General features: G+C 44.5%; 2 protein-coding genes across 3 annotated transcripts in view; one reads left to right on the forward strand and one right to left on the reverse strand.

Annotated features, from left to right (window-relative positions):
- The window catches only part of Tg (thyroglobulin), a 178,488-nt gene that overhangs the window by 112,667 nt on the left and 43,121 nt on the right, over positions 1–22,700 (forward strand). The window lies entirely within an intron of this gene.
- Positions 1–22,700, reverse strand: part of Sla (Src like adaptor) — a 33,159-nt gene that overhangs the window by 3,399 nt on the left and 7,060 nt on the right. Inside the window, exons 2-7 of one of the 2 annotated variants that reach the window (XM_034516554.2) lie at positions 18,460–18,557; positions 10,490–10,589; positions 9,049–9,135; positions 6,462–6,565; positions 3,821–3,952; positions 356–503 (exon numbers count right to left, since the gene is read on the reverse strand). In XM_034516554.2, coding sequence (XP_034372445.1) covers positions 356–503; positions 3,821–3,952; positions 6,462–6,565; positions 9,049–9,135; positions 10,490–10,589; positions 18,460–18,520 — 632 coding nt within the window. In that variant the 5' untranslated portion in view covers positions 18,521–18,557. Of the gene's footprint in view, positions 1–355; positions 504–3,820; positions 3,953–6,461; positions 6,566–9,048; positions 9,136–10,489; positions 10,590–18,459; positions 18,653–22,700 lie in introns of those variants that run through there. The other variant, XM_034516552.2, reaches the window with a different exon arrangement.

The following is a 22,700-nucleotide window of genomic DNA, read 5'->3' on the forward strand; positions in this document are numbered from 1 at the left end:
TTGAGTGGAATGTTTAAACTTTCTAAGAAGATTCTAAATAATAAATTTATTCTAGATTTATTTATGTTTTACAGTATTGGATTCTAATAATCAGAAAGAGTAGGGTGACGTGTTCTGTTAAAAAAAAATGTGGGCTTCCCATTGAAAATGAACTTTGGCAATGTTGAAGGCTTGTGAAAACTATAGACACTATATGCTATGTGACACCAAGGTTGTATTCACCAAATTCAGAATTTGCTCTTCCTTATGGGGCCCACAGAGGCATCAGTAGTGCCAGGTGCTTGCTCATAAATTTTCTTGTTCCAGGAGTACCCACAATCTGCATGCACACACACACACACACACAAACACACACCTGGATACCCTCTTCCAGTCAAAGGTCTTCTGGCGCAAAGTTACAGGTGAACCAGGGCTGGTGCAAGGTGAAGGGTGAGCTGTTGGAGCAGGTGTGTTCTGTGCCAGGCAGGGTGTGGTGAGCACACAGCATAGACCATCAGCCACCTCTGTGAATGGAAGTAGACAACAGTCAGGAATACAAGAATGTCATAGACAGTGTGGGGAACAAAACAGAGACCCAGAACAGTACAGGACCCTGGTTATTGTTATGGGAAAACTGAAGCCAAGATGCTAAAGGGCCACAGGGCTTCACCAATGTTGCTGTGTACTGAAGGATATGAACTCTAGTCTTATTTATATATAAACAGAAAACAGATGTGGTATCAGAGTTTATCAAACTTCGGTTTGTGATACAGCTTTGATTTGATGGTGAGTTACCTCAAGTGTCTCTGAGCCTTGCTGTCTTTACTTGCAAAAAAGAAGGAAGGAGAAGACAGAAGAGAATAGTAGAGAGCCATTTGAGAGAGCGGAGACTTCATACTAGGTATACTTTTATGTAACTGTACCTGGATGGGCTCAAGAATAGAGCCACAGGTACATGCATCACAGGTTCCTCCAAAGCATAGTAGTGTGCACAGCAGGAATACACATGAAGCAAGAACAAAAGAAGGAGAGGGAGGAGGAAAAGGTTGAGAGAGTGAAATAAAGGAGACAGGTGGCAGGAACAATATCAAAGATATAGGAAGGGAGAGGAGAAAGCAAAAGCCAAAATGCAAGACAGAGAAAGCGGGCAATGTAAGACTAAGGAAATCATCTGACCCTGCACACTCTGTAAAAATGAGCTAAGCCCAATATTTTCCCCACCACCAGCACCACCATTGGGCTGTAGAGCTTCATCTCTCGTGAAGCAGCAGAATATGACTCCTGTTATTCCCATGCTTTTCTGCCCCATGCATCATGAGAAACACTGATGCTATTGTCCCAGGCACCTCAGGACTAAAAAGTCAGTGCCTCTTTACTCGGGTCAAAGGTCTTAGTTCTGGGGAGACCCAGAGGCCCAAGATGCTAAACATACAGCATGTCTCTAGCAGGACACAGTTATCTTTGCTTCAGTCCACCTATCTAGACTTTAGAGAGCATCTACATCCCCGGTTGCCTGTTTTTTATCTAATCTGTGCATCTCTGTCCTTGCCCATGAATAAAAGGAAACTGACTGAGGAAGCATCTGAAACAGTGACTTGTTGGGCTTGATAGTTCAATGGATTCTCAGATAGTGAGGGAGGACATGCCGCAGATGCAGATATGAAGCCTAGAGACACTGCAGCTCTACTTCATAGCAAGATGGATTCTGACAGTGCGGTGCTTTAGATCTACACACACACACACACACACACACACACACACACACATACATTGTGTGACATGAAGTAAACAAAGCCACTCAGTTGACATGAGCCAAAGGCTAAGCTGCCCTCACCCAGTTTATATCATTGATGGTCTATCTTAACTGTATGCAGTTAGTAATTTTATATTTCGGATACAGAACAAAACACCATGGAAACGGGAGCAAGTGTCCTGACCCGCTGACTTGGAAGCAGTAACACATGCCATAAGCAGTGTATGGCTTTGAATAGAAAATACATAACGTTGTCCTGCCTGTTGGTTGTTGTACACCATCTCATTCACCCTGGCCCCAGCAACGCTGTTCTTGATCTCATTTTCTCAGCGAGATCTGAGACTAGATACAGGAAGCATTTGGGTTCCCAGGACCTCTGAGTTGGGCAGCAGTGAGCCTCTGGCTGTAGCCCTTAAGTCCGTATGATCATCAGAAGTATCTTTCAGGAAGGTACTAGCTTAATATTACCTAAGACACTGCAGCAGCTTATTGTCCTTGAGGAAGTCCAGAAGCTCCGGTGGAGGTGGGTGTGCCTAGCCCGGCAGTATGTGGTTTCTGGTGATGAGAACTCTAGTGGGTGGCGTCAGGTTTATGTTTGCTATTGTCTATGCAAAATTTATGGTTAGCACACTTCTCATATGATTGTTATTAAGAGTCAAATACCACAAACAACCTTTAGGCATAAGCAGTTGAAGTCCAGGACTCCCTTCCTCTTTCACTTTTAGCAAGCCACTAGCTTTAAGAAGTGATGCTTGAAATTATTTTGCATCTGTAAGAATATTAGGCATGGCACAAGGACCATTGTGTTTAGCACTCACACAATGCTCCACAAGAGGCTGTACCTACCACCTTTAGGGAGGGAGAGGTCAAGGCCTTATCGAATATTCTTCACAACTTAGTTTAAACACACATCTGCCTATCCCAGCAGCCATTGCTCAATAGCGCTCTTTCTTGTAGGTCAGAGGTGTCATCTATGGCTTTCTGTCTCCTTGAAATGCCCTTCACTTCTCTTGCTAAAGACCCCAAATTCTAAAAGTTATAAATGAGATTCCCAGTACAAGGTCAAGCATCCTGAAAGGGCAAGGAGATGTTGGCAAAACAATCCCATTTTTGCCTTCCTCCACCTGGGCAGTGGAGCCAAGGAGGAAGGGGCTAACGGAAAGCAGTTGTCATTCTGTAGGTGCTCATGGCCAAGTGGCAGGCGAGAGTTCAACACTTTCCACATTCCAGCCCCACAAAGTCTCACTGTGCCCCTGACAGGTCAGAACAATTAGCATCCTCTTTGTACAGGAAGAAAGTAAGACCGAAAGAATCACACAGCCTCAGGTCTACAACTGCCATCCAGCAGACATGAGATATAGAACACAGTTTCTAAATCCCATCCCAAGAGTCTATCTTTGGAAACATAGTTAACTGCTAATCCCTCCAGTTCATGCATCATAATTCTAACAAGAAGACTGGTATTTGGGGCTCCTCAGTGTAATATATCTCCCACTAACAGCACTTTATTTCCACAAGTCATGTGATGCTCTAGCTACTTGGGGATTCCTCCCATCTTGGTGAACCTAGGAGACATATTTCTCTTCTGGGAGCTTGATGACGAACATAGACAAGACCACAATTAACTGATTGAAATGATAGGGAGAGAAAGGCAGCAGCATACCTTAGGGATAGGAAAATGGCTACTCATTCTCCTGCTATGGCTGTCTCATTGAAGTTGGGAGAGACTGGCCTTGAAGGTTGAAAAGTTTTGACAAGGAGCAAAAAAGTGAGTAGTATTATCAGAACAACACTCTTAGAGTGTCCCTACACAGACAACTTAAAGAAAGGCAAAATGTCTACAGTGTAAGGCTGTGAGTGTAGACACAGAGCATCCTGGTATGTTTTATTTATGCAGAGAGGACATTCTGCTATCCAGGCAGCATGCACAGGTGGTCTTGTTTAGCTGAGGAAATAAACTCGCATATGAAGAAGACAACATGGGTAGGATTAAAATCAATGGCTTTTCTCAGTGACCCGTGCCACTTACCAAACACTGCCATGCAGCAGCACACAGGCCTCACCCCACTGACCTTCACCAGCTCTTACCAGAATAATGAGTCACCAGGTCCTCCAGGCACTGGAAGGTGAGCCTTGGTGAGATGTAGTACCAGTTGTTGGGCAGGCGGAAGATACGGTAATGCTTCACCTGCCTGTGTCTTACTGACAGTGAGTAGAAACCTGCAAAGGAGACAGCAGTGATCAGGGGTTCCACATAAGGGTAACAAGCTGCCTCAGCCACATCTTTTAGGTTGGTTCACTGTAGAGCTTCTACATGTGGCTTGGTCAGCCCAGAGGGGATCTTACCCTTTTTGAGATAAACTCTGGGATTCTGTGCATTTGTTTAGGGAAGATACAGTGTCAGTAGCCCGTGAGGCCTTCCCAAATGCATACTTAGATGTTTTAACTACTGTCTTTCCAGCCTATGTGTCCCCAGTGTCACCACACTATGTGCTCGAAAAGGGACCCTATCTTTACGCTTCATGCTCTCTGCTTTTCAATTTAAACCAGATTTTCTTAGAAACATGGACCAAGTGGCAGTTGGGTTGTGTTCTAAATCACTGAAAAGTCTGTGAAAGAATCATTTCTCCTTCAGCATCATCAGTGAAAGAGAATCCACTGGCAGGTACCATCATCTCTTGTAGCCTTGGTGTCCCCAAGTGGAAAGTAAGACCCTTGGGCTTAAATCATGTTTGACTCCCTCCCCCTCCTGTTCCATTCTTTTCTTTCCTGCATGGCTCACTCTAGAGGCAGTGAGAAGGGATGCTACTGCTCCACTTCATTTGCTGTCAGTAAAGACCTGAGAAAGACTGTTCTTGAATACTGTATAGAGGCAGACATGAAGGCTCAGAAGCCCACACTCAGATGTGTTCAGAGTCATTTCACTGGAGATGACATCCCTGGGTACAGGCCTCAGCCTTAGCTTCCTGACTACCATAAGAGGCATGTGTATCTAGTTGCTCTTCAGTCCTATTTTTGAAATCACTCACTATGTGACTTCTTGTCATGTTGACAGAAACTAGAAGTGTGGCAAACAGGTCTGAGTTGGCAAGCAGGAAATCATCAGAACTGTGCATAGCCAATGGGAGGAGTCTTCTACCTGGCTCCACCCTCTGCAGTACTGAAGATGGGATGATTTGGGCATGAGCTGTGATGCCCTCTATTCCCTTGGTCATATAAACCTTGGAGGCTTTGAATACTCTGTGTATGTGGAGACCTTTGGAACCTAAGTATGGCTTCTGTCTCTGTGTTGCTTTTAGTGATGCAGGCTATGGAGAGGAAAGTTACTCTGGGACCTCTACAGTTATGTATTACAGTCCTTGCTTCCCCAGAGTAGACTGACATTCCCAGTATCATGTGGCTCTCGTCCTTAATGGGACCTGGGGAAAACTCACAGATACTGTGTTTTCTGTCTTGTGAATGAGAAATAGGCTGAGAACTTAAATATGTTTCCTCTATTTAAAAAAGCCTCAACCCTAGACAAAGAAATACAGGCAACTAAAGAATGCTAGGTGTGGGAGGAAGAGTCTTCCCCAGCAAAGGTTAGCCAATTTTAAGTCATCATCCCCAAAAGCATATATACAAGTAATGTATACTTGTATACTTGTAATGTATACTACATGATAATCTAAAATATTTAAATGCCAAAAAAATAAAAAAGAGAAACAATCAGTTCAGTTATCCATAGTCTATTCTCTCTCTCTCTCTCTCTCTCTCTCTCTCTCTCTATATATATATATATATATATATATATATATATATATATATATATATGTGTGTGTGTGTGTGTGTGTTATGTATATTATATGTGTATATATAAGGTATATACATACATACATACATACATACATTATCCCTAAACTCTATAAGAGACTTTCTTGTAGTGGCTAATTGTGAGTCATTCTTATCTATTTACATCCCATAAATTTTTCTATGAAGTAGCTCTTTACAGTGGGTACCCTGAGTTCAAAAGAATGAGTGTATTGGGCATGAGAGGGTACTGTAAAGTGTCTGGGTCCTGTATCTTAAAACCCTGGGAGCATACAAGCAAGGTGATAAGTACTTTCTCAGACTAATACCCTGACCTGGTAAAGGATCCAGGATGAAGAGAGGCAGTCTCCTAGCAATTCAGGCCTGCCACTACCTCCTGGGCTTGGAGGGTGACAAGGGCTTTGTTGTTTCTCTTTTTACTTACACAGGAAATCATAGTGATAAAGATCTCTGTGAGTCTACAAGCTCACACCTGCATGTCTTTATTCTCTGAGATGCCCCATTTTACCCCAGCCCAGAAGTAACTGCTGTAGAGGGCCTGTGCACAGCAAGAATATGAGAATACCATGTGCATACTATTTGAGTCTCACTATGACTTCACAAATAAGCAAACTGAGTTCAGAGAAGTAAACAGTTAGCCCAGGAACAGAGTTAGTGAGCACAAGCCAGGCCTGTCCTAATGCCACAGTCTGTGTCAAGATGCTGCCCAGGCCTGTGATTCATGTATGCTCTCAGTTGATGGAACTGTGGCCTGCTCTATCCTTATCTTCCTGTCTCAGAGTGGGTGTGACAGCAGGGAGATGACCACAGACCCAGGTGTATTTATGTGTTGGGGGGAGAAGAGGAACAAATCCATAGCAAGGTAGCTGAGAGCACCATGGGCTTTGTGGCCGTATGTTAAAAACAAACAAAGGCTCACCTTTCTTTGTTTCACTCTCTCGAATCATGAAGCTCCCAATCTTTGTGTCTGGCAGCTGCAGCAGTTCCTCTGCCTTGTCCCTGCCCAGTCCTTCAAACAGCCAGCTAAGAGTAAAGAGGACAGCCTTAAGTGGCCACAGAAAATCAAGACTTACTAACTCTAAAGTAAACACAAAGTCAAAGGCCAATTACCAGAAAGCTACTAAAATTACACAGATGAGGGAAGTCAATTGTTGTTTCATCTATTCATTCATTCATTCATTCATTCACTCATTCATTCTGTAATCTTTCAAACAAAGTGCTCTGAGTAGCCATTTGTGCCCCGTGTTACATAAGGAATGACTAAGAATATGTACTATATATGGTATTTCTTGCCCTGTTTCTTGGCACTGACTAGAGCGGGTCCTGATTTTATTACATCAGGTTGGTACACTATGTGGTGCTGTCCTGTACACTCTGCCAAGGCAACACTCCAAGCACTGCACTGTTGTGTTCCCTTATGGTGTCTAAGGTACCTAGTGTGTACTTGGTGGAGGCTTGGGAATGACAAAATGGACATGGGGAAGGACAGAGGTGCAGTGTGCTCCTACTCCTGAGGAAGTGGCACCCTTTAGGGAGGACACTCATCATGTTTGAGCATAATCATCATTACATGTTTGTATGTTTCTCACTGTTCTCACCTAACAATGGGAATGGATAACCGCTATGCTACACGGTGGCCCAACACAGCGGGGAGGATTACTTTCACAGAACAGTGACATAAAATGTACTCATAGACACTCTGCACTAAATCAATCTGTGTCCAAACTCAATGGCCTCTGCTTCCTTTTCATATTGAGCTCCGCTTGCTTCCTGCCAAGGGGGAAGTGTGTTGTTAGCAGGTGGACAGCATATGCCTCATTTAACAGGTCCTGTATTTAAGAGACAGGACCCTGGCTGTTAATCCTCAGGTTTTGCTCCCTGCATTATTTATGAAGGCACATACAAGCTGAGGTTGAAGCACACAGGCTGAGCACTCCTGAGCATCAGGATCCAGGACGCCCCTGGTGCAGAAGTGGTTCCATTTACCTGTGGCTCAGCATCACGATCGCTTTCCTTGTTAGAACCATGATCTGCCCTACTTGCAAGTTATCCAGCTATTCCCAAGTACAACAAAATGCACAATGTATTAGTCTTAATAAATATGGCAAAGATGTGTATACCCAAGCCCTTCAGAAAGTGAAAACAAAGATATCAAGACCCATGTAGGGGTATGAATTGTCTTAGTATACTGCTTGTGTATTAAGTATATGAAGTCAAACCCCTACCAAGAGGGTGATCTCCTAAACCAGTAAAACTTCTCCTCTGGCACAAAAGAGGAGCCTGTGGACTATACAGATTAGGTAATTTTTCAAAGTTATCATCAGTTGAGAGTAAAACTACATTCTGTGGGGATATGCAATTCCTTAGACATTCTCGTGTGCTTTCTTTTTCTCCATTTTTGTGTTTTGGGAAATGCTACATCTATTTGATGGGCTAACTGATCGGACCAAGTTTATGTTAGTCATCTGGCTTCTCACCACCTCAGCTCCTACAACTGCCCTATGCCTTCAATATGAAGGAACATGTTGGTCTGAGTAGTTGAGGAACGAGCAAGCCTCTGGTTTTAAGCAATGTTTAACTCCCATCTCTTTGGACATGACTCCCATAGCAACCACCTCTGTTCACCTTCCCCATTGTGAGCACAAGTGATTAAGATTACCAATAGTGAAATCAAGAGTTAGAATGTCTTCTTCCTATTAAAAGCTTATGGAGTCTGCTGGGTTCTTTACCCCTTGAACAGTGGCAGTTGTTTGCTTCATGTTTCCTCTCTGCTGTGCATGTCCTAACTGAGGTTTTGCCTTGGTATCTTGACAGAGGAGGATCTTGCAGCTTTGCAAGGCTAAGTCACATTCCCAAGGCTCCTCCATGGCATAAGGAAAGCCTGGGTGTTAGTTTGGTAGGGCCTGACACTTACTGAAGCCTCCCAGGAGGCCATGAGTCTCTTGCTTGGCTGCGAGAGTAAAGAGCCTGGTGTTCTGGCTGCTCCTCTACCAGTGACTGCCTTTATCATGGGAACACAGTTGATGCTTACAGAAGTATGTTCCCTGTACTGCCCAGCATCCACCTCATTCTTCTAGGACTTCCACTTCAGCAGTGTGAGTCTGTACCATAACCCCTGTCATCCTATACTGTGATATCTGCTAAACAACTGAGGATACACAGCGCTGAGAAACTTGTCCATAATCTCATGGTCTGGAAGTGATAAAGGCAAGATTTGAACCCACAAAGACTGAATTTTAGCCCCTGAACCAGGGTGTTTCCTGGACATCATCCTGGAGCACTGAGGTATGACAAAAACACTATGTCTGAGCAAGAAGGTCCAACTTGCTTCATTTTACTGCTGGGGAATCAAGTTTCAGAAACTGGGAAGGATTAGCCCCGAGATTGGGGTAAACCCATCCCTTTAAGCAATGCTTTCTTTGCATTCTACAGTGCTGGAGCCTCTTTATCACCGGAGTCACCCATACACATCATGGCTGAATGATACTGTTCAGATCTATACTCACCCATGGTACACTCTGGCCACACATATCCCTGGAATATAACTTTCCCGGCCAGTGCTGAGAGAAATAGCTTTCCACCAGCCCCCTTCACTGTCAGGACAAAGCAGAAAGGGGGAATACGCATGTGTAAATGGCAAAGCCAAAGATGTAGTCATCAAGCTAGCTCACTGCCACTTGGGACACTCTTCTTTCAAGATCTGTCATCACCACTTAGACCTGCATTTCTCCAGTTGAAAATTTAGGGTTCCTGTGTGTGTGTGTGTTTGTGTGTGTGTGTGTGTGTGTGTGTGTGTGTGTGTATACATAATGTGTGTAAATGTGTGTGCCATGGTATGTTGACGTTGTCACATGTGTGCATGTGGATGCCAGAAGTGAATCTTGGGTGTTGTTTCTAAGGATACTGTCCACTTTGTTTTACTTTCAATTCATTTGGGTGTATTCCTGTGTGTGTGTGTGTGTGTGTGTGTGTGTGCACATGCATTTGTACTTGTGAATGATGTTGGGGATGGAATAAATATTTACCACAGTATGCATAAAGAAATGAAAGGAAAACTCTGTATAGTTAGTTACTCCTTTACTTTCATCTTTACATAGGTCTAGGGAATCAAACTTAGGTCACCAAGCTTGCGCACCTAGCACCTTTGCATGCTGAGCCATGTTGCTGGCCCCAACTTTGTTTTAGTGATAGCACCTCTCAGTACCTTAGAAGTGGTTAAGCAGGCTAGACTGGCTGGCCAGCAGTAAGGCTTTGTCTTTTTCTTCTCAACTCTGAGATTATAGGTGTGTTCTATCCTGTCCAACTTTTGGAGAGGTTGTTCTGAGGGTTGACCTCAGGTCCCATGCATACTCAGCAAGCATTTTACCAACAGAACTATCTGAGCAGCCCAGAGATTTAGTTTTGAAAGCCTATATACCCAGCAGACATCCCTCACAAGTTATGTGTTCATAGGGGAACCTGTTTGCATGCTGACAGTTCCACCCCTTGGGGACCAACAGTTCATTTCCTCAGTTGATATGCACGATTGAAGAGTTTTGAAAACAAAAGCTTCCTATACTGGTTTATTCCCTCAGGTATAACCAAACATCCGTTTACTTGTCTAGATCAATGAGACTCTAAATCAAGGACACAGAGCCACTAGCTTGTGTAGGTCAAACCATAATTAAAGACAGTGACAGGAATGCAGGCACTGCTGTTATCACCTACAGTGCTTTTGGATTCTGCTTCTCCTTCCCAGCATGCCCTAGTGAATAACATTATCCTGCATATTCAGAGGGTGCCACTGGAGGCTATAAGGTCCTGGGAGGGCAGGTGACAAAAAGGACCAAATTTCTCACCTCCCAGCCAGACCAGCACCTGTGTAGAACTGGACAACTGACTATATCTGGAAATCTGTTGGGTTAGTCATGTTTAGGGGTGCATACATGTTTTGAGAGGCTCACTCACTCAGAAATAACACGCAGTTTCTCTCCTCTCCGGAATATTGGGGGACTGATGTCGGGAGATGGGTAGTCATTCAGCACAGCCAGGAAGTCACTTTCAAGTCCTAGAAAGCAAAAAGGACGGTTTTTACTGACCAGGTACAGGAGGCAATTGGGAACAGAGAGAGAGATGAAGTTGCTGGGGGTTTTCCTCTGAAACAATGTTTCTCAACCCCTTTGGGAGTCAAATATCAGATATCCTGCATATCGGATATTTACAGTATGATGTATAACAGTAGAAAAGTTACAGTTACAAAGAAACTAAGTTATTTTGTGAATGCAAGTCCCCACAGCATGAAGAACTGTATTAAAGGATTGCGGCCTTAGAAAAGTGGAGAACCACTGCTCTGGAGCCTCATAGCTTGTGTCTGTGAAACTCTGCTCCCACTCACCCAGGATTCCAGGCCTCCTTCCCATGAAGAGAGCCTTCAGACAGGCCTTGTGGCCACAGAACATGCTTTTATCACAACCTTACCTTGTTCCCAGTGTTCCCATCTGAAAAGAAAAGGGCAGGTCCCAAGATCTAAAAACTAGAGTCACACCATCTGGCTTTATTTCAGGGTATTCCCTGTGTCTACAAGCCTCATCATTTCCATCTTGAAAATGGGATTATAGATGAAAGAAGCTTACCCCAGAAGGCTATAAAAAGACTCATTCTTAGAGGGATTCACATGGCACTACTACTTCTTGAAGTGCTACTGACAGTCAGTGAGTTGCCACACTCATTCTCCTCAATGGTGTGGCCAGTGAGGAATTGCGTAAACTGGGGCAAATATTTCTCCCCATCCATGTACAGACAAGCAATTTCACTTAAACTAGGTGAGCCACAATAATCAGATTGATGGATGGATGGATAGATATAAATAGGTAGGTAGATAGATAGATAGATAGATAGATAGATAGATAGATAGACAGAGATAGAGACAGACAGACAGACAGACAAGGAGAGGGATGAGTTGAAAAGAAGGTATCCAACATGAAGAGTAAACAGGTGAATCTGATCAAAATAAACCATACACATTTATAATTGTTATTTAAAAATTCTTCACACTATTTCTTCAAGTGCCCTCCTTAGGCCCTGTGTGTCCCACATCTGTGGGAGAAACTATCAGGCTAATCAATTGTGAGTATCCTCCAGGGATCCTCAGTCTCTGTGTGTAAAAAGACAAAACTACAACAACGACAACACACACATGCACACACTCACACACCCTTCTTTTGGGGGGGTGGATGAGTACTATGTCATGCCTCTAATCAGCAGGGATTTTTAGTAGGGTTGAGACTGTGCATAAAATGAGAGTACTTTCTGTTGTAGGTACATTAAAATTTTAATCTCTTTGCTTGACATCTGAGACACTACATGACCTAAATTCTGCTTCCCCCTAATATGAGCTCATGTATGTATGCATGTATGTATGTATGTATGTATGTATGTATGTATGAGATTTGAATGACATTTGTACAGGGAAATGTGCTCTTTGGTTCATGAGAGTCCAGTTGGCTACAGAGATGCACTGATAAGATGCAAATCTCCTTTCTGATGCCTAGCAACATTTACTTCCATCCTTAGTGATTTTCCATAACCCATATGTGTTGATTCAGGTTAGTATTGGAGTACATTTGAGGGACACAACACACTAAAAAAGCAGCAAAGAGAGTGACCACTGTACCGGCTGGCTGAGCATCAGAAAAGATTCTTCTGGATTACATCCAACATTTATTAATTTAATGGCCCTTCATTGAGGCCCAACCATGAGCCCAGCATCAGTGAGTAAGCCCACCTCTTCCTCCTTTACAGAAGGCTACATTCTAGCTCCTAGGATCACATGAGCCACTGCATATGCGCTGGCTACAGAAAGTTTAGAAGAACCCTGGAACTTAGCTGTGCAGGCTAGGTACCTAGCAAGCCTGGTTCTGTGATGTACTGATACTCCAGCTCTGAACTCTAACAGTCTAAAAGTCCTACAGGCCAACTTTTAAATCTTTTGTGCAGATTGGACTGAGACAGACAGAGGGATGGAGGGAGGAAGGGAGGGAGGGAGGGAGGGAGGGAGGGAGGGAGGGAAAGAGAGAGAGAGAGAGAGAGAGAGAGAGAGAGAGAGAGAGAGTGTTAAATGTGAGACTAAGTAATCTGAACAGAGCTTCCAGGAGTCAGCTAAGTGCTGATTGGTGAATGACGCAGAAATCAGTTATCACAGTGAAATAGTATACGCAAATGTGTTGTTCATTTGGGGAAACTGAGTCATGGGCAATAAATAATGTAAACGTTCACAAGAGGAAACCAAAAGTGAGTGTCCTAATGAGTCACTGGAAAGGAATAAGGGTTCTCAAGAAACAGCTGGGTCAGATCAGAAAGGTTAGCTCAGTGAGACTGCTAACCTGGGCCTGTGGATGAATGAGTCTAACACTCTGCCATAACAAAATTTTTAAAAAGAGGTTCTTCTCTTCGTGGCCCAGATATCACCCAACAAATTAGAAGCAGCACTCAAGTTGGATTAGGTTTGAAGAAAAAAAGTTCTGAATTCTGATAAGTGCAGAGCCAGCCTCTGGGGCATGAACCTTAAACAATCTTGGAAGTTGCCTATAAGTGAAAGAAGTACCAGTGCAGAGTGAAGTGCTTCCCAATAGGGAAGACTGGGCCATCAAGGAGCCCAGGATAAATCTTTCCTGAAAGTCTACCCAGCTGCTGGGGCTGTCATTCAGAGTCTGGGTGCCTGAGGGTATACCACCTTTTACACCCACTCTACCAAGAACTTTCTGTTTTATAAACATGGTAGACAAGGGATGTTCTTGAGATAGAAACATGTTTTTTCCTGGCCTGATGCACCCAAATATGAAATGGCCGCTTACTCCATCAGCTGTCTCAGCTGAGAGCAACAGGCCTTTCCCAGACCTAAGAGCCTCGGCAGGCGGCAGGCGCTGTCACTCTGCCCAGTCACACTGGCTCTCTCATTACTGCCATCCACCTCAGCCACTGCAGCCTCTGGGAGAAACTTGGTGCTCTGCTAGCCTTTCCTGAGGTTTTCCTTTGAAGCAGTGTCTCACAGTTGCCCTGGCACATCTATATGACTGTCAGAGGATGCCTTTACCTGGCTGTGAGCCCCTAGAGGACTGAGCACGGGGGTATTCAGTGTCATGCAGCCCTGGGCCCAGTCTGGAGCCTGCCAGACACTTCAGGCAAATGTGTGGAAAACATCAGTGAGCAGACTCTACGTTAGGGTTCTCGGTGCTGTCCCCAGAGATTTTCAGGCAGAGAAAAACTGATTAGTATATTGCCTTATAAAAAATGGGGTTAAAATGACTCCTAAAATACGGTATCTATGACAAGAATAGACCCTTTAAATAGAGCCTGTGCCCACCATGGTGTTTGTGGCTTGATGTGGTCACACCATATACTCAAGGTTAAAACTGTGAAACATTACAAAGCCACCTTTTATAGTGTCAAAAACAAAAGGAAACAGAAAAAAAAAAAGAAAGCACAAAAGTCCATTGTGAATGCCAGCATTCCAGTGAAAAAAGAGGGATCATGGTGGTTACAGATTCACAGTTGCAGAGGCGGTTTCTTAGGGAATTTTCTTAAGAGCGATGATATTTTCACAATTATGAGAGTGAACTATCGCCAGGACAGCCTTGCACTTGGTTATCTGCCTAAGGGGTTCAGGGACATTAAATGTGCTCCTTCTCCTTATCACCAGAGACAGAACACCAAAGGACAAATTAACAGAAGACACATAGCCTAGCTTAACCTCCAGGGAACACCAGCGTGGCCATAGTGAGCAAATTTGGTTTCAGGGTCCCCGCTGTCTTCCCTGAGCTCTGACCCCTACATCCTACAGGGAAATAAATGTCTTAGGTGGGATTATATGTTTTCTCCTCAAAGACATCTTCAGCCTTCTCAGAGCCTGGGTTTATAGAAAGTTAGATGTGTAGATTTTAGTTTATTTAACAAGGGACTAAACGTTTTGACAAACTGCTGCAGACATTTTGACGTTCATTTAAGCTAGCTGTTTAGACTTACACATATAAGACTTAATTACACAGGTAGCATGTAATCTGGAAGCAAAATGAGAGGATGGTATAAACCCACTAGAACTTTACCTTGTATACAAAGTGCATTTTGATTCCTTTTTCGGAAATCCTACCAAATAATTAACAAGGTAGGAGTGGGGCTAAGAAAGGAGGGGCGTGGCCAGTATTCCGATTCACAGAATAAATGCGTGCTGGCCATGAGGAACCCAGAGCATTTGAAATCAGCTAGTCTGACCCACTTGCTACCACTTTAGATCCCCGAAGGCCTCTATGAACTAACTAGAGCTTGGCTTCTCCCCATATTAAAGCAGGACATATCAAAATGTGCCTTGGAGTGGCTTATGTGATCTTTGTGACTCAGAGGGTCATTCTCACAGAGGATAAGCATACTCGTTCACAATTAAGACCAGCTCCAGCTGGACCATCTCAGGGTTTACTGCCTCACAGGAGTGACAATGTGAGGCCATCTTACCTCCTTGGACTCATCTAAAGACAAACTCCACTTGGTAAGAGGACACAAGGAAAACTCAAATATTTGCTGATACCTGGGGAATGCGTATGAGTGGGAAACAGAATATTCAACTGTATCATGTAAGGAAAGGAACCCACGAAGCGCTTACTGGCCACATGTTACCCAACTCGAAAGGAGCAGGCCTTTGTGGCCTGTTTATTCTTTAGCATGTCACAACCGCTTCTGTTCTAATGCTAGCATGTGCTCAGTAGCCCCATTGGCGGCTGTAGAAATACCCATCCCTTCCTTCTCATATTCTACCCAGCCCTGTAGGTCACCTGTTCTTATCTGGGGGATAGGGAAGGCAAAGCTGGAGAGTTAATGACATATCCAGGGTACAGCATGAGACTGTAGGTCTATGGTCACTTTGTTTAGCTCTCTTTGCACCTTGTGTCTAGGCTCTCCTCCATCAACACTCCGTTCTCCACAGCTAACGGCCAGATTCAAGTGAGCTTTCAGGGCTGGTGCAGGCAACCCCTGTGGCTAGTGGGTGCAGGGATAAATGGCTGCGCTATTTCAACTTCTGCTTTCATACTGTTTTGAGTCATATCCAAACCCATTGGCTCCCGAAAGGTCGCCATTAGGTAGGCCTGACTTTCAGTAACTTTGTCAGTAAGCAGAGCAGCACATATGAACATAGCCAATGAGATGGAGCTGCAGGCTGGCTTGGAGGAAGGCCTACCAAGTTCTGCTGATGTATGTGAGCCAGGTCTGTGTGTCCTATCATCTACAGGTATGGATTTGATAGGGTACCTACTTGTATTTTGTAATTCATCAAGGGTAAAGTGACTCAGAAGTCAACTCTCCTTCCACATAAAGCCACCCCATGCTCCAGGAATGGGTTAGTGATGGAGAAATGGGGACCTAAGCCAAGATCGGACTGGTGGTGCTTCATTTATGAGATCTTGCAATGGCCCGAGAGTTTTTGTGGCATTGAATCTGTTAACGGGGCATAATCCCTTACTCCAGGCACATCCTCTCTCAGAGTACAGTCTACCCCTGGAATATGATGGAGTTTTTAAAAAGAGAGGGGGTGGGGGTCACTGAACACTGCACTCAGGTAATCTGCTTGTTTATCCTCACACATCCCCGAAGAGCTGGAGGGCATTAGGAGATGCACTTGACCTTCCTGGCCTCAGTTTCCTCCACTGCAAATTGAAGACTGTAATAGTGATAATGTAGCTGCGCTATTATAAAAATTAGGAGTCGCTTTGAAGGCATTTTCACGTGAGATGCTATTCTTATATGAGATGTATATGTATACGCAATGGCTCATGTCATATGCATAAAGCTCTTAGAACCATGTGTGGCACACCTCAGGCACCAAGCCACACTACAGTTATTACTGTCATAAAAATGAGACCTGAGGAGACACCATGATGACCCGGCAGGCCAGATTTTGGTTGTGTTAGATGTGAAGGCAGAACTAGCATTGGCCTGGGATCTGCTAGCTTTAGGGGCTTAAGACTTTCCAGGGCCTGGTTGGAAATACAGCTGCCTGAGATCCACCTCCCACCCGCCATCACAGTTCTGCTGGGTCTTGAGATTTATCTGTTTCCTTCCTCTCCTTACCTTGCTTAGCTGTTTTTTTATGGGTATCAGCCATGTAAATGCATGTCCAGTGGGTGTGATTTCTACCCGGGCACAGTGGGATGGGTTCTGAGCACAGCTGGTTTCTGACATGAGGTGTCACTGTAGGTCACAGTAATGCAGAGGGAAGAAACCATTTGGCAGGAGTGGAGGAGGGGATTATTACAGTAGAGTAACTAGGTTTGTCTTTATTGAGTGGAAATAATGTGTTTCCCCAACATCCTGGGAGGCCCCCGGTTTTAATTAATTCTGTGCTGTGTGCATGTGGCCCTCCCTGAGGAGGTCTGAAGTTTGCATGGACTGGGAAATTCACTATTTGCAATTCTGTGAGAAAGTTCCTAGGGTTGCCAGTTCCACTGCATTCACACTTGAGGGATGTTCACACTTGAGGGAGGCTCACACTTGACCGAAGCTCACACTTGAGGGAGGCTCACACTTGAGGAATGGCCGTACAGTTACAATCTACTGAGGTAGCCGACCTCAAGTGGATCTTAAAGCGTTCCCACCCTACAACCAGGTCACTGCTTTTTGCTCTATTGTGGTGGCAAAAGATCAAGGGTAAGTCCCTGAGGAAAGCCATAGAAGACTGGGGTATTTCCCCAAGGTCACACAGCTTCTGAAGGACACCACTTGGAGTCTTTTTCCTCTGAAATGCATACTATTCACAACAAATTGACTGTCTCTTTATGACATTAGTTCCTAGGAACCACACTGACGAAGCACATAAATGCCCAGGCATTCACTGTCCCAGCATGCTGAAGAAGGAACTCCTAAAAGCCAAGAGAATTCTTTCGTCTTGCAATCCCTAGGGTAGAACCTCCTGGCCTGACCTTTTTGTCACCCAGGTCATGAGAGGAAGCTATAGCTGCAGGCTGACCTGAAGCCTCAACAATTCAGGCAATGCCTGATGGGAGCCTATTAGAATAGCAGTAACCTGACACCTTCTCCCTCACTCAGATAGGTACATGGAGAAAGATGAAATTGAGTCAGGCCTGACAACAGAGGAAGTTTTTTAGGGTGGGGCAACTGTGTAACTATTTGGAGTATACCCTGGTACAGGCCTGGGGAATTCTTCTAAACCAGTAGTCCAAGGGTAGACCCCTGGACCTTTTTTTTAGACACAACCTCCTGCCCACACTATGGAAAAAGAAAAAAAAAATACTTTATGTCAATCAGCATCTTAAAAGTAAAAGCAAATGGGCAAGTCTTGGGAGGTTGGTGTTTTCATTGGACCTGCTCAAACATAAAGGCCCTTCTGTCCAAGACTGTATTCCTAAAATTCAGAGAGGAGAGAGAGGAAAGAAGGGAAGGAGGGAGAGGTGGAGGGAGAAAGGAGAAGAGAGAAAGGGAGGAGGGAAAGTTGGAAGCCTACGTTTTATTCCATGTAGGAAAGCTACAGTGTACACAGAGAGACAAACTCAAAGTCATGTGCTGAGGAGCAACAAACACCCTCTGCATCCTCTCCGAGGCCTTGCTCTCCGATCATGGCTCTTTCAAGAACATGTGCACATGGGACTTGAGATTTTAAGCTTAACAGTGGCTCAAAATCCATATACCCTCTGTCAAAGGAGCCTACCAGTCTCAGAATTCCCTCTCAAAATGACAACACTTTCACACCACCAAGTATCTAACCATTCCAAATGTTCATTATTAAATATTTGAAACACAAAGTGACGGACTGAGACAATGTCACACAGGTACACGCTGCTCAGTTTTAACAAGTACCACCATCCACCATGGTATAGACTTTCCTGTGGGCTATTGCAGGACTGAGATAAATATCTCTCTAGAGAAGTCAGACTTACCCTCAGTGCTGGGTAATGGCCTCTCCGAAGGGGGAGATGTGGATTTCATGCTGTTCCCCATTTCTTTCTCTCCTCGAGCTGTGGAAGGTACTCGAAGCCTGCAGAACAAGAGACACAGACGCAGGGTGAAGCACGCCCAGAGCTGCCTGAGTGGAGAGTGACCTAGTTCAGAGCTCATGGTACATCATTTCTCAGGCAGCCTGCTTCTTGAAAGGGGGCCGTTTTTTTTTTTTATGTCAAGATGCAATTCATGAGTGTTGGTGACAGAGACACAGCTCAAATTCTTTTATCAAGGGGATGACAGAGAAAAACCACAGAGAAGGAAGTTGCTAGCAAATGCTGTTGGTGGCAAAAGTTTCCATTCCTCCACACCATTGCTGAGCAGAGAAGGGGGTGCTGGAGAAGTTGAGTAGTATCTTGGGTAGCCCCAATGAAGCTGTGTTCACAGACTCTAGCCAACAGCTTTCATGGCCCAGGAATTCAGGACACACCCCATTGAGAAGGTGAAAGGCATCATGGTCTGAAGGGGTAGAGGCAGGGGGCAGGCCATGCTGGGACATTTTGGCTTGATTCTTTCTTGTCTGTTCACATTTTCACACCCATGTTAACAAAGGCTTACAAAGGCAGCTTCATGACGGAACCCTTGGCTTGGATGGAGTACGCTTTCCAGGCTGCCAAACCCATCCACCTCTACTCTAACCTTGATGATTGCAAACCCCTGCATCCTTAAGAAAACAAACCCAAAATAGAAAATGACTGGTCCTAAGCCACATCCAGGTAAAGGAGAAGCTAGCTATCTCATTTGCTTCATGCTGGGCTGGTTCTCCAGGAGCCACACACAGACTACTATGCTGTAGCTCTCTCTTATGAACTGATATCCCCTGACAAGCTGATAATATCTTCTTGCCTGCTATGGGTGGGGGCTGATTGGACAGCTTTTGGGTAGTTACCACAAAGCTGAGTTAAAGCAAGTGAAATAGTGCATAGCCTGCCTGGACATCATCATATTCATAAGCATTCAAATCCAGAGACTTTGGACACTTATTTTGAAAAGAGAAGAAAGTCTTACAGATGCTGTATCTTCCAGGATGATGGAGGCACAGAGAATGTAGCCATAAATATGGACATAGTTTTTCCCATTTCCAGGAGCAAGGAGAAGAAACTAGCCAATCTCCAAGCTGACTGGAAACACATACTCCAAACAGAAACACTCTACCTGTTCTGGGTATATAACTTGGGTCAAGATCACCTGAGTTTGAGACTCTGGCTTCAGATCACACTTTCATACTCTGTGTGTATAGCCAAGTCTCCAGGCATGGGGCCAGAGACTGCCCCTCATATGCTGAGAATAGTGCAAGTCAAAATTGTATTTTGTACCAAACCTAGACCATAAAAGTTTAGGAACCCGGCACCCTGTGCAGTATGAGGTGTTTCTCCTTGTGACCTGGTAGCTGATTGGGAACCTTAGTTCTATCCTGCTGTACATAATTATGAGAGAACCACAGATATGAGTCTGGGGAAAAATCAGAATTCAAAATTCAAAGTACAACCTCTACTGAGTACATATGGCTTTTGAGCCACAGTTAAGATTGAAATTTCAAGTCCTGTGTGCACACATTCTTGAAAGAGCCATCTTCTGACAGGAAGGCCTCTCAGAGGAGGTAGAGGGGGTCTGATCTACATGCTAATTTTCACGAATGGGGAACAGGAGTTGAAATTCCTCATCGATTAGGAAGCAAGGAGAATGATGCGGTCCAATGCCGAGAAACCATACATACCCCCGAAACAAAAATGGACCTAACAGTCTGTATTTATATATATTTTTATGTTCACATATATGATTACTCACTTATATTTCACTTGCTAATTGAAATGAGGTATATATGTGATTTTTGTTGTAACTATATTTCCCCCACTTGGAAAAGAATGTATGCCACATGACAAAGTGAAAACAGTGAAATTTCCAAGATATTGCAATGTCATAAAGTTCCTTTCTTTTGGGGAAAAAAAAGAGTTTTCAATGTTTACATGAATAGTGGGTGTATGGCTGCACTCTCAAAAAATGCTTTTAAATACAGAATGGGTAATGACATAACCTCTCCCCTGCCAGCACAGTGGACAGTGCTGGGCTTCTAACCCATACCGGACCCTGAGCCAAGGGCCTCAGGAAGGCAGGACCTACTGAGCAAAGACAGTACACGTGCCTGGCATTCAAATTCTTCCCAATTCCCTCCCAATTCTTCTCAAGTGTTTGTGAACTGTTTAAGAAACTCTTTTCCTAAAATTTAGAGAGAGAAGGAAACAGGGAAGAAGAGAGGGAGGAGAAAGGAGGAGGATAGAAAGGGATGAAGGAAAAGAGGAAGGAAGGAAAGTTGGAAACATACATTTTTTTCACCTAGGAAAACTACAGTGCACACAGAGACAAACCCAAAATCATGAGCTGAGGAGCACAGGGTGAGCAGCCTGGATCTAGGCCTGGGGCTTGGCTCTTACCTCACTTCCCTGATCCTGACGCGTTATCCTCTCCTGCCTTCTCCTGACAAAAGGGCTGAAGATCCCCCTTGAACCACCAGCTTCATGTCACCTCCATAGCCCCATAGTATTGCACCACTTCACAGAGCCTCCAGGAAGGAGTTAAGTCACCACATTGAAGCTTTTATTTGAGAAGAGTGACAATACCCAGAAGGAGGAGAGCTGGGGCCTCCCTGAGGAAATAACTGAACAATTTGATTTAATCCGTGACAGTTTTCTATAGTGGCTAGAGGTGGAGAGAGGTGCAGGAGACTAATTGCTTCTAGGAACAATAAGAAAAGGGCAGAACAGAGCTGAGTTAATTAACACTGGCTCTGCCCATCTCTGCCTCGCCCCGCCCTCCACTTTCTCTGTGGAATGCTTCCTCCTCCATGTCCAGGTGAAAGGACTGTGGTGGCTAGTCACCTCCCTCCAGTCTTGACATGAAAGCTATTTTCTGTGTACACTTTAGCCTCAGTTTCCACTTCTGAAAAATGAGACAAATAAGAGAGTAGCTATCTCCAGAGAGAGAGAGAGCCTTTTAACCCCACTTCATTCTAGCAATCCAGACTCTATGGCTCTTGGAAGATTATTAATAAGAGAAAAGAGCCATCATCATTTTTATGAAATCCCACTGGAAGGAGTACAAATTCTGTCCTCATATTCTTTGGAATGGAGGAAAGGTAGGTGGCACGTGCCAGGCTACCTTCTCACCAGCATCCCTGAGAGCAGACCCTTCTTTTTTATCATAAGAGGGTGGTCAAGAGCTGTCCCAACTTTTTTGGGATCCCATGTAGATACTGCCTCTTTCTTGACCTCAGACAGCATGCCGTCTGCTGTGACCATGCTGTCCTCTAGATGGCATTGGACAGTGCATGTCTGCCTACTGTTTGAGTGGTTGCGGGGAGAGGAGGGGACGTGTCAGTCTTTGGTGGGGCTGACATAGGAAAAAATGTTTCATGTATCTAGCAGCTCTTCTCTGCAGGTCTTTTTCCCACTCAACTTCAGCCCCGTCCACTGTAGGTCTGCATCAGTGCACGGGGTCTGATGGGGTCTCAAGCCTTCTGCTCTGATGGCATCCCACAATAGAACTATTTGTGTTTCCTACATCTGTCTGTGGATGGGGAGGTCATCTGTACCCTTTTTCAGATCAACAAAGAGAAAGAGTGTTGGGAACTTCAACCAGGGTTAAGGTAGAGGTACATCCTGGAAGTCACACAAGAGCCTTGGACACGCCAAACATGACTGTAAAACCTAAGAGCCCAACCTTTCCTGTGGCGTAAGCTATCACTTCTAAATTCACCCCTGTGGCCATCTTCTAAGGTTTGGGAGCAAGAGGCCACTAGTCAAGAGCCTCTGTGTCACCTCAAACCACAACAGTGACACATGAAACATCCACCACCAGATTATTTTTGCTCTGTCCTGCACAGGGCTAAGTACTGCAATAACTATTCCTGACATGCTCTGAGGTTTCAAGACGAGGAAGAGGTTATGCACAGGTCAAAGCAGGTCTACTGGCTCCAAAGCCCACACTCTTTCTACCTTTGGGGACTTGCGCTAGCCTCCTATTCTTCTTCCCAGCCTAAGAAGACAACAGCAAAGGAATTCTTCAGTCATGTAGCCAAAGTTGGCACTCATAAAGTTTTGAGGGGAACCATTTATTCACACAAGGGACATGAAGTCCAAGAGGCCTATTGGATAAAGCACAGTCACTACTAGAAGCTTAGGCC

The sequence above is a fragment of the Arvicanthis niloticus genome, chromosome 13 (assembly GCF_011762505.2).
Source record: "Arvicanthis niloticus isolate mArvNil1 chromosome 13, mArvNil1.pat.X, whole genome shotgun sequence".
In the NCBI taxonomy this organism is placed as follows: domain Eukaryota; kingdom Metazoa; phylum Chordata; class Mammalia; order Rodentia; family Muridae; genus Arvicanthis; species Arvicanthis niloticus.